The sequence below is a fragment of the Haliotis rufescens genome, unplaced genomic scaffold (assembly GCF_023055435.1).
Source record: "Haliotis rufescens isolate VD_foot unplaced genomic scaffold, xgHalRufe1.0.p SCAF_15, whole genome shotgun sequence".
NCBI classification, from domain to species: domain Eukaryota; kingdom Metazoa; phylum Mollusca; class Gastropoda; order Lepetellida; family Haliotidae; genus Haliotis; species Haliotis rufescens.
In genome coordinates, this window is record NW_025963835.1 from 28,550,512 (window position 1) to 28,566,981 (window position 16,470).

At 40.0% G+C, this 16,470-nt stretch overlaps 1 protein-coding gene across 3 annotated transcripts in view; it reads right to left on the reverse strand.

The window, feature by feature from the left end:
• Positions 1-8,733: 8,733 nt before the first annotated feature.
• The window catches only part of LOC124140235 (paxillin-like), a 72,151-nt gene continuing 64,414 nt past the window's right edge, over positions 8,734-16,470 (reverse strand). For all 3 annotated transcript variants that reach the window (XM_046507684.2, XM_046507687.2, XM_046507686.2), the window contains exons 9-10: positions 15,928-16,042; positions 8,734-14,671 (exon numbers count right to left, since the gene is read on the reverse strand). In XM_046507684.2, the coding sequence (XP_046363640.1) occupies positions 14,405-14,671; positions 15,928-16,042 (382 nt within the window). In that variant the 3' untranslated portion in view covers positions 8,734-14,404. The remainder of the gene's footprint in view (positions 14,672-15,927; positions 16,043-16,470) is intronic.

Below are 16,470 nucleotides of genomic sequence, written 5' to 3' on the forward strand. Positions count from 1 at the left end.
AAGCCAGAAGCGACGCAGATGTTAGACATCAAACAAGTTGTTGAAACCACGGGTAACGCGCGGACAAATCTGGAATCATAACCAGGGCTTTTGCAGGATTCGAACCCGCGGTCGCATAGGAATCTGGAACGCTCTGATAAGTAAAGATACAGGAGACACCTGTGTTAAAATATTGTAATGATGATTTTCTTTATCCACAGTAACACTTAAGCTCTCTACTGTGGTCGACCGCCTCCGTGGTCTTGTGGTAGAGCGTCCGCCCGGAGAGCGGAAGGTCCGGGGTTCGATCCCGGGCCGCGTCATACAAAAAGACGTTTAAAGATTGTACTTGTTGTTACCCTGTCTGGCGCTCGGCATTAAGGGGATAAAACAAGGACTGGTCGGCTCGGAGTCAGTATACTGTGTCTGAGTGGGGTATTCATGTTAAACTGCGGCATGGTATCTCAGTGAGCTAGCACTATAAATCGGCATCAGTCCGGACTAGTACAAGCAGCCACACACACACATACACGTGCATGCACGTCGCTATATAAGTGCAATAATCTTGGACGCGACGTTAAACCCAATTTCACCTCACCTCACCTCTACTGTGGTCAGATCTGGAATGCCATACCATCTTTTAACGTCTTTTGGTATGACGCGGCCGGGGATCGAACCCCGGACCTGCCGCTCTCCGGGCGGACGCTCTACCACTAGACCACGGAGGCGGTCCTCTGATTCACAGATGGCATATACATAGGAGTATACACTCATGACATTGTACAATTGGCGATGATGTTCACAGTGTATATGTAGGAGGGTATATATACAGTAATATAGTTATAATAATTATTTTAAATATTACTGAGTGTGTCATTTAACATCAAACAAAGAATATGATACTCAATATGTCTACAACGTGATGAACGCCATTAGCTGGGATTCTGTATGGAGACTAGATATATTTCAGATACAAAACCATATCTTTTAAATTAAAACTATGACCCTAAATTGGAAACAATGTATTTTTGTGGCAAACAATGTCTTTTTCCAACAGTCTGAGGCTTAATTATTTTTTTCAAGCATTAAAAATCCCATCCTCCCAGAATATCAAATGATCGGTCCCAAATGTTATAAGATGAGTCCGGATTCAGTGTGGATTTTCTGGATAGGCCTGGACGTGTCTGGAGGCGTCCTAACGAACGTCATGCGAAGTCAACGTGCGGCAACATGAGGCAACATGACAAATTTGGGTGGGATTGTCATGATATGGGGCGGGATCACTGTGGCAACCAGAACGCCGTTTCAAATTGTCCATGGAAGGGTCAGTGTACTGTGATTTGAAGACAACATACTGGCGCTAAAGGTCGTGCAGTATGCGCACCATGCTGGTCAACGGGTTGACTTTCAGGCCGCGATTCGCCGTGCAAAGTTGCGTCCCTTGGGCACGCCAGAAACCTATGATTGGAGGTTTGAATCCCGGTTCGACACGATTATGTTTCTAGGTTTGTCAGCACCATACCCGTGCTCGTGGGTTTCACCGAAGTGGTAAACGTCTAATACCTGCATCACTGCGGGCTTTCCTTCCACATCAAGCTGACACGCCATGATATAACTGGAATACTGTTAAAAACAAGTACTGGTCGGCTCGGAGTCAGTATACTGTGTCTGAGTGGGATATTCATGTAAAATCTCAGTGAGCTAGCACTATAAATCGGTATTAGTCCGGACTAGTACAAGCAGCCACACACGTACACGCGTGCATGCACGTCGCTATATAAGTGCAATAATCTTGGACCCGAAGTTAAACCCAATTTCACCTCACCTCACCTCACCTCACCTCTTTAGTTAATGAGGCCTTGACACATCCGGGTCCGCGTGTTATTAACTTGAACTATTGAATGGACCGGTAGCTAGCTACAGGATATTACGAAAAAAGTTCATTAGCCTAGCTAAATATTTTACAAAATTGTTGATGATTATAACGTAATGTTAAGACGAGAAATTAAATTTTCTTAATCATTTTCTTTTGCTTCAGTGCAGTAGTTATTTGCTAATAATTAATAATTATTGAAACATTTTGCATAAACAAAATATCTGCATAAATATTAAGCAACAAGAGCAACGGTGTAGGGAGAAAGCTGCATTTTTCTCAAACGGACAACGGACAACGGACTAAAACTCTACAAATAAGACGAAGATCCATAGTCACCTCACACATACAATATTATTAGGATTTCCTGTTTCCGAGAACAAGCTGTCACCCCTTAATTTTACATCCTTATTTAGCTTCATCGACTGTGAGCCACGACTGGCTCGACAGCTGCTAATATGGGCTTAATAACCGTTAGCTGTAATGAGATACAAGCAGTTATTTATTCTCGCACTATTGTTGCTGCTCGAGGTGGTGCAAGAAACACGCGTCGCACGACCCTTTGTAGACATATTTGTGATTCGAGCGGGGGGAGTATTGACTCGCCTCCTTCCAATAACAGGCAGGGCGAGATGTTGCTTTTCGACTTTTGACCACGTGTATTCAGTAACAATGAGATAGGCAGAAATGGCAACAATCATGTTTCTATTGTGAACAGTGTCTATTGAAGGGCCAAGCTAGGTTGTACAGGATGTGAATGCGAATGTGAGCACCAGACGAACAAGTGAGCGATAGTGTGAGCACAATGCAAACCAAAGAGTGATAGTGTGAGCACAATGCAAACTGGTGAGTGATAGTGTAGCACAATGCATATCTGTGAGTGATAGTGTGAGCACAATGCAAACCGATGACTGATACTGTGAGCACAATGCAAACCAAATAGTGATAGCGCAGCACAATGCAAACCAATGACTGATACTGTGAACACAATGCAAACCAAAGAGTGATAGTCTTGGCACAATGAAAACAAGTAAATGATTGTGTGAGCACAATGCAAATCACTAATTGATAGAGTGAACACAATGCGCACCAGTGAGTGATAGTGTGAGCACAATGCAAATGAGTGAGTGATAGCGTGAGCACAATGCAAATAAGTGAGTGATAGTGTGAGCACAATGCAAACTGGTGAGTGATAGTGTGAGCACAATGCGAACTGGTGAGTGATAGTATGAGCACAATGCCAACTGGTGAGTGATAGTGTGAGCACAATGCAAACTGGTGAGTGATAGCGTGAGCACAATGCAAATAAGTGAGTGATAGTGTGAGCACAATGCAAACTGGTGAGTGATAGTGTGAGCACAATGCAAACTGGTGAGTGATAGTATGAGCACAATGCAAACTGGTGAGTGATAGTGTGAACACAATGCAAACCAATGTTATACATATCCACAAATGCATTTCAGATATCATTGATTCGTTTTAGATATATTTAATTCAAATAGAGATATCTTTAAATCAATTCAAGATATCATTAATTCTGAGCGTTACTGATATCAAAAATCCAATTTAAAACAATTGAAGATATCTGTAATTCCGTAATAAATGTGAAAACAGCTCACACTTAACAGGTATAGTTTATTGTATTTGCAGGACGGTATCATTAATACTGTGAGTTAAATATCATTCGCAGTTAAAGTCAAATTCTGTTTGTATACCGCACTCTCGTGGGTTTTCAACAGCTGACAGGACATTTATTCAGTAGACCTGTCCTTCTCATATCCTCTTTTCATTCTGTAGAGCACATTGATTCGACTTGTCGTCTGTTGTTCGGGTTTATTGTCAAATACAGTTTGATCGCAGCTGTCGCATTAAATGAAGGACAATCGATTTTCAGGCTATATGGTGTCTGCTCATATATCAAATTTGCATTAATAATCTGTGATAATGTATGATAGGTGAGGTGAGGTGAAATTGGGTTTCACGTCGCGTCCAAGATTATTGCACTTATATAGCGACGTGCATGTGTGTGTGTGTGTGTGTGTGTGTGTGTGTGTGCTTGTACTAGTCCGGACTGATGCCGATTTATAGTGCTAGCTCACTGAGATACCATGCCGCAGTTTAACATGAATACCCGACTCAGACACAGTATACTGACTCCGAGCCAACCAGTCCTTGGTTTAGCCCCTTAATGCCGAGCGCCAGACAGGGTAACAACAAGTACCATCTTTTAACGTCTTTTGGTATGATGCGGCCGGGGATCGAACCCCGGACCTTCCGCTCTCCGGGCGGACGCTGTACCACCAGACCACGGAGGCGGCCTAATGTATGATAATATGAAGGATACTGTAAAACAGGAATTATACGAAATCTATCAAAACTATTCCTCGTGGGTGACCAACTTAAGCTTAAGCAGGGGTGGGGTGGGGTGGGGTGGGGTGGGGTGGGGTGAGATGGGGTGAGGTGAGGTGAGGTGAGGTGAGGTGAGGTGAGGTGAGGTGAGTGACTGAGATGTGGTGAGTCAGTGTGTGAGTGAGTATGGTTTTACCACGCTTTTAGCAATATTCCAGCAATATCAGGCGGGGGGCACCATAAATGGGCTTCACACATTGTACCCAATTTGGGGAACCGAACCCGAGCCTTCCGCGTGACAAGCAAACGCTTTAACCACTAGGCTACCCCACCACCCAAGGAGAGTCAGGGAGCGAGCGAGCAAGTTATAGTAGGCGTGTAACTGGTGTATGAGTGGCTGTGGATTTGAAGCTTTGACAAATGGTCAAATATAGTAAGGGACAATTTTAGAACTACATACCTTCACTATTTCCCACATTCAAGACCAATATCGGAACAGCAGTTTCTGTGATACGTAATTATTAATGACAAAATGTTCAAAAATACAATTTTTCGGTTTCATGATATCATCCAAAAACTGCATACTATCCCCCTTGTTTTACGTCGCTGGAGTGTTTGAGTGAGTTGGGTTCAAAGCGGCTTTGAACAGTTTTATCACAGCGTGGCAGCTTGATGTGGAAGAAAAGCCAAAGTAATGCGAGACTAGATATCGACCACTTTGGTGAAACCAACGAAAAGGGTATGGTGCTGACAAACCTGGACTCATAATAAGGACCGGTATAGTTGAACCCACGATCATAGGATACTGTCACGTCTAAGGGACGGAACTCTGCACAGCGAATTAACAGCGCCGTGCCCCAAATCCAGTTTAAAGTGATATACAGGTGATCGAGTTAACATTTTGCCTCACTGAAATCAACTCATTTGGTGATATGTTTTGTCAACACAAACCACAGCATATTTGTAGAACTTTGAAGATTCGGGGAAGAATAGGTCTTCAGCAATCCATGATTGCCATAAAAGGCGACTATGCTTGTTGTAAGAGGCGACTAACGGATCGGGTGGTCAGGCCTGCTGATGGTTTATGCATGTCATAGAATCCCAACTACGTGGATCGATGTTCATGAATTCAATCACTGGATTGTCTGGTCCAGACTCGATTATTTACAGACCACTGTCATATAGCTGGAATATTGCTGAGTGCAGCATTAAACAACAAACAAACAAACACAGCATATTTGTATTTACATGGATATTTGCTGGTTGTGGCATTCACTATAACACAAATCAAGTGTATGTATTGTGTAATCTTAGCATTATTCTAGCATATTCTACATTTCATATTTACATTTTGATACAAAATCACACATTGCAGTTTCAAGTGGGAAGTGACTGGTCCTGAGCAGCAAACAGAAAGCCTTCTGTTTCACTGTTAAGGCCAGCCAACTTCATCCAAGTGAAGGACTCTGCACATAAACTTGATGCAGTGGTGGTCAAGAGAGCCTTCCATTGAGAAACCGAACATGTGCCGATTTGATAACTCATTTCGCTTGGTTGACACTCATTTCTGTACCGTCGAGCAGTACAGAACCATCAATATAATCAACACTGACATTAAGATTATGTCCCACATCCTTGGCTCGTTTTAGAAAAAACTGACGGAATGCCTTGTTTCATCATGAGCTTCACAAGAGGATCATCAGACAAATAAATGTTTGCAAAAGTGCACAAAACAATTCTATCATGAAGAGCCTCCACCTTAATCAGACCACGCCCTCCCATTATGATTGGTATATATATGAGGGAAGAGTGAGGGTGCTGGGATCTATTGTCTGACATGATTCTTTGTATGAGGATGTCAGTACCCTGAATATTTTTTTTCATCCATTATAATTATTATTAATTATTAATTATCATTTTTATTATTATTATTATTACTATTATTATGATGATGACAAGTCTAAATTTCAGTGATTATTTTCCTAGCTTTAAATGGTTTTGTTTCTATTATCATTATTGTTGTTATTATTATTCTCATTATTATTATATTATTATTATTATTATTATATGTAAGTCAGGCATTTTCAAAATTATAATTGATGTACAACATAAAACTAAATATTTGCTGTGAACTACACACCCTTGCAATGAGCTGTTGAGTCCTTATCAAAGAAATGCATCCCATTGTCAAACAAACGCATAATATCAATCAATGTTTAACACTTGAAATGACCCTGGAAGTTCGATATGGAAAACACAACTATGTTATTCAAGCAACAGATTGTCAGTTGTAGTATCTAAAAACGTGTTCAAGTATGGGGTGTTTCTATAGCTTTTGTTATATATTTTATTATGGTGGTCTGTATATATAATCAAGTCTAGACCAGACAACCCAGTGACTGATATTGTGAACAACTGTCCATGGGTCATCAGACCCCTTTTGATACTCAACGCATACAGAAAAAATATAAATTCTAAAAATCCCTAAATAGCAAAAGGCACCAGTTGACAACCTGTTCTTTGTGTTTGCACAGTTTCAAGAAAGAGAGACCCGTGAAGATCCAGGGTAGAATAGGTCTTCAGCAGGCAATGCTTGCTGTAAAGGCGACTATGCTTATCGTAAGAGGCGACTAACGGGATCGGTTGGTCAGACTCTCTGACTTGGTTGATGCATGTCATCGATCCAAATTGCATGGATCAATGTTCATGATGTCAATCAATGGATTGTCTGGACCAGACTCGATTATATACAGCCTGCCGTCATACAGCTGTAATATTGCTGAGTGCGGCGTAAAACAACAAACAAAACAAACAAATCAAGAAAGAGTACCTATAAGTTTTAGAGACATGGTTCTGGCAAACACACCACTATGAACATTCGAAACGCAACAAATATAAATCCTAATCAGCCCTAAGTAGCAAAAGGTCACTTTTGGCAACCTGGTCTTTGTGTGTGCAAAGTGTCATGAGAGAATACCTATTAGTTTTAGAGATATGTTCCAGGCACACACCACTATGAACAAAGTCAAAGTTCACTTGTTGCCATGGAAACAGGAAAAACATAATTGTTTTAAAATGTTTTGCAAAAGCCACCTCAACCCCTGATTTAAACATGTACTAAGTTTGGATAAAAAATGTACAATGGTTGTTTAGTTTTCCTCTGGGAACAACACATACTTCCGTTTCAGCTAAGTCTAAGTTATTTCTATGGAAACAGGAAAAAATCAAATTTTGAAAACTTCCTAAATAGCAAAAGGCACCACTTCAGCCCTTGCTTAATACATATTGTAGGTTTGGATAAAAAAGTTTTTCACACTTTTCAAGTTGTGCTCCGGAAACGAAATCCACTACCACCTTTTGAGTCCAAATTGTGTCCATGCAAATCGAGAAAAATTAAAATGAAAAAAATCTGCAAATAGCAAAGGGCAGGACTTCAGGATCTGTTTGATATATCCCCCAAGTTTTGTTGAAAGATATTGAATAGTTTTTAAATTGTGCTCCAGTAACAAAATCCACCCCATTATGAGACTTAGTACAAATTGTTTCCATGGAAATGGAGAAAAATTGAAGTGCCCAAAATCCATAAATAGCAAATGGCGCAACTTTGGATCTGTTTGATACATCTGCCAATTCTTGTTGAAAAATATATGAATGGTTTTTAAATTGTGCTCATGAAAACGAAATGATTACAGATGGATGGACAGACGAGCATCGACTATATCCCCCTGCATTATATATGCCGAGAGGATAATATATGATATATATTAAGTCCCTTAATCCAAATGCCATATGTAGGTAGGTCGAAAACATGCATGGCAGTGTTGGGAAATACGAAAATGAAGGGATGGTGATTAATTTCTTTATATGTTTATATATTCTGGTTATATATTCAAACACATATACTTATTCAGACTCAAACTGGATATGGAATCAAACCAGCACCTGTCTGTCTGACAATGTGAGGTTCACCGCTACTGCTAAACAAAGATCTGAGGACAATCCATTAATTACAGGTCAAGTCAGAATTACCTTTTGCGAAATTGCGAAACAAGAAGTCGACATTATCCATTCAGCAGCAGCTTTCTCGAGCTCTACAGAGCTTGTTTCAAACTGGCAATGTCCGTTTCAGATTATGCTTTGAGAAATATCTATTCAAAATTTGAAAACATAACAAAACAATGTCTTATAGATGGTTGATATTGTATGGCAGTACTTCCTACGGGATATGGACATTCTCTTCCATTTTAAATGTTTCACCAATTAGTAACTATCATTCGGAATATCCTGTGTTGACCTCTGGAGGTTGCAAGATCAGAAAACACATTCCTTCTGCCACTTTACGAATCTGGAAAGCGAGGCTCTAATTTGTCGGTTGAAAGGTCGGTCTGACGTGACCCGTGACAGGATGTCCTGAGATCTTTGTTTAGCCATGACAGCGATCTTTGTTTAGCGCTAGCGAGAACTAAGAACAGATTTTAATGAGTTTGCACCATAAGGAGATCAGTCACCACAAAAAAAAACAGCAGACCGGATGTATTGATAAAACATTTATTATAAGAGTGTGCATGACAGTTACCAAATGACAACAGTGAAATTCTCCACTTGAGTCGCAGGCGAGAGGCCCCCAACAAGTTTTCCATGTTGCTAGGGTGCTCTATACAGACACGACCTGGTGACCCCCAGTCACTCCAGTGAAGGCACTTACTGTGAAGTCACACACAGAAATAATCCAATATTAGGGGCACAGTCTCCTGGAACCTAGTTTCAGTAATTCTCACTGAAAAATAATTCTGTGTTTTCATTGTTTCCATGTCAGTGCATAGCATGATTACCTCATGAATATTCATGTGACATCATTAGAACAATAGCTCAGCTTGGCGGCATCTCTTCAGGTAACAAACATCTTCCTAGAAATTCTTTACTAAAAATACAAGTTGAATAACGCATACTTTGAAAATGTAAAACCTGTATTTACTCAGAGCAGATAATCTCTACTGTTCTCTTAAGCCTCATTAATTCATGGTCTCTCTCTCTTTCTTTAACCCCAAACGTGTTCAAGTACTTAAATAACTGTACAATCAAAAGCCATTGTTATTCTTGATTATCTAGGGTAAATATAGCATCTTTCTATACTGAACAAAACAACATAGGTATCATGTCTACTTTGGGGGATTTTGTGATGAAATTGCGCTCTGTCTTCACTACAAAAAAATATCCCCCGTATCTTCATGATCCTTTACTTTTTTTGTTCAGTATATAATGAGAAATACCACAGACCCATTTGTTTGTCCAAAGAATTTTCTTCCATAACCTCCACAAACATAAAAAGTGTACTAAGTACTGAAGACTAAAGTAATACTACCATAGGTTATCTGAACATACAAATATGACAAATGTATTTAGATTATCATGTTCCAATGGCCATGCATCCCATCTTCTATAATCCAGAAAATACATTGCCTTTGACAGCAAGCCCATGTCACATACAATATTGACTTACAGGCTTGGTAGCGACACAAGCTGTTGTCCTAATTTCTTTATCCAAGCTAAAAAACTCCTCAAATGTCACAATCAGTGCAGCAGATGTAGGCTCCAATTATTGCATACGTCAAGATTGTCGTCTATGAAAAGCCAGTGCTGTTTTGAGAAAAATGCTATTTGACTTTCACACCAAAAAAATTGTTGTTCAGGAAGAAGTAACTCCAAGATAACCCCTACAGAAAGTCACGAGACTTGCCTTCTAGCTGGTTGTAAGTGAGTGAGTGAATTAGGTTTAACGCTATTTTCAACAGTATTCCACTTATATAAGGGCATGTCAGCTTGAGTTGGAGGAAAGCCCAAGTGATGCAAGTCTAAGACGTCTATACCACTGTAGTGAAACCCATGCACATGGGTATGGTGCTGACAAACCTAGAAACAAAATCTACGAAGTGCAAAGTACTACGAGTAAAACGATATTTCAAACTACTGATGCATTGCAATTGTTTTCCATATGATTGTACAATATAGTAATGTATTTAAAAAAAACAGTGGTATTGTTGACAGTGGGCAGAGCAATCGATAGTTTCAATTGTCGCAATAGGTCATTATTAGAACATGAATAATGTGTCACAAAACTCAGATTTCAAACTTCTTATCAGAGTTACTTCCCCTTGGTTTGATAAGCGACAGCAATACTTTATTCATTTCTATTACATTGTTTAATATAACTATCAAGCCTTAAAGCTGGATTAATAGTATCGCATTACTATTGCAATAGTTGACAACTATCGCAGTACTATTGCAATAGTGTGGTTACTATTGCAACACAATCGCAATAGTGACCATATCTTCAATAGTCCTCCCTACAAAATACCCTTATTACATGCACGTAAGTTCACCAGGGATAGGCCTGCATGGTAGCATCATTTATCAACGGAGACGTCATTAAGGCAAGGATTCAGTGGTCTATCACAAGATCATGTAGTCTCTGAGAAACAAACATTACCATGGTTACATGTAGCACTTCAGCAATCATACATAAAAGCTCAATAATTATCATAAAAGATATAAAATTAGACATAGATATATCAATGTAAGTAAAAACCCATATAAGCCTGAATTAACATTCAAACTTGGAACAAATGACTTCAAATGCTGACATTATGCACGCATACTTTGCTAATATTAAGAGATCAGAAGTTGTGATTAAGAGCTGGAACAAGTCATTCATAAACTGATGAACAGCGATATGTGACTCACGTTGTAATATACTTGTGCAATATGCAATTATATGAACAAGACATAGTTGTTTGTAGCCATCAACATTTCACTATGCTTGTCGTAAGAGGCGATTAACGGGATCGGGTGGTCAGGCTCACTGACTTGGTTGATGCATGTCATCGATCCCAATTGCGTGGATCGATGCTTAAGTTATCAATCACTGGATTGTCTGGTCCAGACTCGACTACTTACAGACCGCCGTCATATGGGTGAAATATAGCTGAGTGCGGCGTTAAACAACAAACAAACAATATTTCATTAGATGTTACAAGGAGCCAGCTCAAAGATATATTTTTGGATGCATCCTGCAAATTGTGTGAGTGTGGTTTTATGCCACTTTTACCAAAATTCCTGCAATGATGACAGTGACACCAGAAAAAGGCTCCACATTGTATCCATATGGGGAATCGAACCCCGGCCTTAAGCGTTATGAGCAAACACAGTAAATACCAGGCTACCCACCCTGGAGACGCAGATGGAGATGAACACATAGAGTGTATCATATTTATCAAACAATTCCCATTTCAAGGGACAGATTAAATTATCTCAAAAAGTTGTTTGTTTCTTTGTCACTTTATCAAAGAATATTGCAACGTGTCATCACACTGAGAGTCAGATATCCTGTGTGTTGACACTGTATGTATGCATGGTGCAGCAACAATAGGACTGGGTCCGTTAACACAAGGCTTTGGCACAAGAGCAAAGCAGAACTGATAATCTGTTAGAGTGAGGTGCAAATGAAACTAAAGACTTCTAGTGCAAAACACAGGCCACAACAAATCAAAAACTTTCACCATCAGAAACAATTTTGACCATTTTTAATACTGTTCAAGGTTTAGAAGGACCGCTTCTCATCTTTGATAAAAAAATAAAATATTGCCTAAAACTTTCAAATTCATTTCATGGTTTGCCATAAGTAAGTTTGGTTTTACGTCATTTTTCAACAATACTCCAACAATATTACAGTGGCGGACACTTCATCAACTTCAAGTGAGTGAGTAAGCTGGGTGTAACGTCGCTTTGAACAGTATTTCAGTTATATCATCAACTGTCATCAACTTTAAGCACATTTATAGGACTTCCTTAAAACCGAAAACAATTTTCAGTGAGGCTACAAAAATGAAACAATTTTCAAATCCATGTTGCAAGAAATTTGTACCAAGTTCCTAATATTCTCAAAAATAGAAACAAAAATTCTTACTTCATGATTTCTTTTCGTCATTCAAGAGGACTGAATCTGCCAATATACCGCTCATCAATTACATATGTAGAAATGTTATATAAAGCCAACCAACCACCCTGTCCCCCTTACTTAAAGTAAAGGCCCTGTCATTCATTTGTTGCGGCCTATCTCCTCAACGCAGAACACACACAGATGCATCTCAATGAAGTATCCATGTGCAAGTTTGTCTATCTGCATAGAAGCAGCTAAAATATCACAAAGTAAATACCAAGCAAGAGACTTACCTCCCTTCCTGTTTACACAATGCACAATTAATCAACTGTGTTAAAACGGTGTTGAATCAACAAACACCGAACAAGTGTGTTTTATGTACATAATTTTATATATCCATTTCTGAAATTAATGGCAGTTTACACAAAGCAGCAGGCTATGTCATATCTCTGTAACATATATAACATGGATAGATGCTACCAGTTATACTGTTGATTATAATACAATCACAATACGCACAAGTTTGATTTCAGAAGTGTCGACATAGTCATCTTCAGGACTCCCTTGTTTGAATGAGCAGAGTTGCCTCCCTTTGAGCACAACATCTCTCAGAAAAGGATTGTCTCCCTTTGACAGGGATCAGCAAGCCCAAGTTATTGCCAGCTGATGAAAGATATTGGGAAGTCAAGTGTCATGAGAAAGAGTTAAAATAAGGCATATGATGTTGTTTCCATAGGCAGTCATAAGGTGACAGAAAGAAAAAGACACATGCAGTATTACTGAGAACTGATGGCAGGTCGCTCATCAGCAGGCGAGGAAGTGACGAATAGTGTAGGCTTGTCATCTTGTAGAAAGGTACAGGTACCGGTTTATAGGAACCGGTTTACAGGAACCAGTTTATAGGAACCGGTTTGTAGGAACCAGTTTAAAGAAAACCGGTTTATTGGTACTGGTTCTCTGAATTCAACTCAAAAACCTGCAGGTTATGTCAATCCTCAGTCATGATGATACAATTAAACGAAGGCTATGTCCTTGATGTGAGTTGGAGTAAGCATTAAATATATTTCTAAAATCCTTTCGGTTATATCTGGTTACTAGAAACACAGGCAGAGTCCAAGATGAAATGGTACCATGTCAGTAGGTTAGATCTTAGAAGGGCAGCTGATTAACGTGCCCACTCTTCATACATGTATTTCTCAGTAACAGGCCATGCACATGGAGCAGTGAGATTGGTGGTGTGGAAAATATCATCTAACAAGCAAAACTAACTGACAGCTTTCTGCCAGAGAGTTTTTGAATGATGGTGATGCTGCTGTAATATTCCGGATGTAATGTTGAAACGAAGACTGGCACTCATGACTGTTTCTTATGGAGGAAGGTGTTTCGGTTGACTGGTAGGAAATATACTTCGTAAAAAAAATAAAACTATCATGTGATCACCCCTAGATGTCCTAGATGCCTTTGTCGCTGGGGAGGTCAGTATTGGGACATCCTCATCACACTTGATGCACTTCAGAGGCAGTAAGGATCCATGCGGATTGAATTGGATCATCGCACTTGTATCACTGCACAGTTATCCATTGTTTTGGTAGTGATGTCTCGGGAACAGTATCCTGAATCTTTGCATCTTTGTGCACACAGTCAGTACGTGTGTTTTATGTGTATAGATATCTGGCAATATTGTATCTCATAATTTTGTGTCTGTATCTTGTATCCTATTAATCTGTATCTAGTATTCTGCCTGATCTCTGTCCTGAGTCCAGTACTGTCCTTGTATCCTGTTCTGTATCTTGGTACGAGTGCCTGTATCTTGGAACCTGTATCCTGTTATCCAGCTGGAACCTGAGTCCTGTGCTCCTGTGCCAGTACCCAGTCAGAATCCTGCAAGTATTTCCTGCATCGATCAAGCTTTCCGTACCTTTGTATCCCACACCTTGGTAGATGCGTATCCTGTACATGCACCGGCCTCAGGAACATCCAGCCGTATGACAACATGTCACACCAGAGTGTTGTGGTTTCTTATCGGTCTTCAACTGACTCGGAATTATCACACTAGCAAATCCATCACATCATTTCGAATCCTATAGAGATTTCCAATAACTGAAAAAGCATAGCATAGAAAGGTCCTTCTTTCTCTGCATACAAATAGCAGCAGAACCAGCTGCAATGTGGTCCCCGATGTGCATGCGTGTACTCAGTCGGTAACTGGTCACGTACGTCATGCTACATGGCGATCCTGGAAGACATGTGTGAACACGGCTGGGGCTTCAGCCAAACAGCTTGACGAAGCAGGGGTGACAGTAGGGTTTGTCTCCCTGGTCCTTGAACGTCCCCTTATTCAGCTGCTTTAAACAGAAGGCGCACACAAAGTGTTCGGGGTGGAACTTTTTAAACATGGCCGTGATGCATCTTCCTGTGATGGGCTTCTGACAGCTGGCGCAGAGGGAGCCTCGTTTGGTGTGGTAGTGAGTTTCGCAGTAGGGCAGTCCGTCGTGGTCAAAGAAACTGCCACCACCGAATGGGCTTCGGCAATCCTGGAACAATGAAACAGGCTGTGAGTCAAGGGTCGTGGATATTTTTTCATAATTGAGTGAGTGAGTATGGTCTTACACCTCTTTTAGCAATATTCCAGCATTATCACGACAGGGGACACCAGAAATGGGCTTCACACATTGTACCCATGTGGGGAATCTAACCTGGGTCTTTGGAGTGAAAAGCGATCACTTTAACCACTGGGCTACCCCAATGCCCCTGTTCTTGATTGAACATTAACTGATTCTTATGAAAGTAATTATAAAGATATGCACTAAAACAGGAGATCTGATAAAATTTCAGGGATATTGATCAATTAGTGAGTGCCTTGATTGAGTATGCTTTTATTCCGCATTTTGGAACATTCCAGTAATACCGTATTCGACATAATTCCCAAAATTAGAAATAGGGGGCTCTTATCAGAATATTATTTTGGTGAAAAAAAACAGAGTTGAAAGATAAATTTCATGGTATATGCTGACAGCCTGAAATGTTTATGTCTGACAGATATATTTTTCCAGAATTTAATTGCCCATAATTAAGGGTGCATATAACACACCAGTGCGTATTATACCAGGGTATGAAACTCCCAAAAATTTCAGCCAGACCACAGGACTGGCTAGCTGAAATACTTGCCAGCCCTGACCAAAACCTGCCTGCCCACTATAATCATATGTTTCTCAGGATAAGCTAACGGGGTTTCTTTTGGGTTACATTTTATCATTCATCTTTACATGTGAATTAATGCTTATCATCAGGAAATATTTAGAATATTTTCACATATGAAATATAACCCGACCGTCGGGCAGGGGGATTTGAAAATCTGGCAGCCCGAGTTGAAATCAACCCGTCTCGGACGGTCGGGCAGGCAGGTATTTTGAACACTGATTATACGCGAAAATATAAGTTTTGTGTACATTGATCAATCCGAAGGGGTGCCAATTGGGATTGTTCACTAGCCAATATATCAGCAAATATCGCCGTGGGCGCTTATTACGTTGAATACGGTATCATGGTGGGAACCAAATGGGCTTCACACGTTGTACCCATGTGAGGAATCCAACCCAGACCTTCAGCAACCAAATGTGTTGAGCACTAGGCTACCCACTGCCCCTATTGTTCAAACAACATCACACAAACTACTATGTGGTGTCACAGAACATGTGGACTACTGCGACAGATCATAGTGAGTGACGTCAAGGCTGTCACAATGTTCAAAGATAATGTTGCATAGAGACAGTGAATACTACGATCTTACCCAGCAGACGAAGCACTCGGGATGCCAGTGGCGGTTCAGCGCGGTGATGTAGTTGTCCATGATGGGGTTGCAGCAACCGCCACACTTCGGAGCAAACATCTCATAGTAGTCATCCCTGGGCACAAAATAGCCCAAGCATTAGTTTGTGATAGCAGTACAAGGATATTCTAATCAGTTGTTTCTAAGCATATGTTGTTTAACACCACAGCAACAGACATTTATGTAGACCTGCTCAGAAGCAGATATTTAGCCCCATGTCTGCAGAAAAAGTCAGTAAAATTTCCCTTGTTGGAAATAAACTTTTCTTAATTCATGTTAATATATATAACTAATAACTAATTTTCTGGCTTTGTATTTCACTGATAACAGAACCAATAAACAGAGGAATAAAGGTATTTATACTGCTTAGTTTTATATCATTTCATTGAATACAATGTTAAAATCCAACTGAATTCAAGAAAATAAAAACTGAAAAAAATAATTCCAATTTTGAACAAAATAATGATATTTTCCCAATTTGCCTGCGGGGATGCTTTGGTTTGG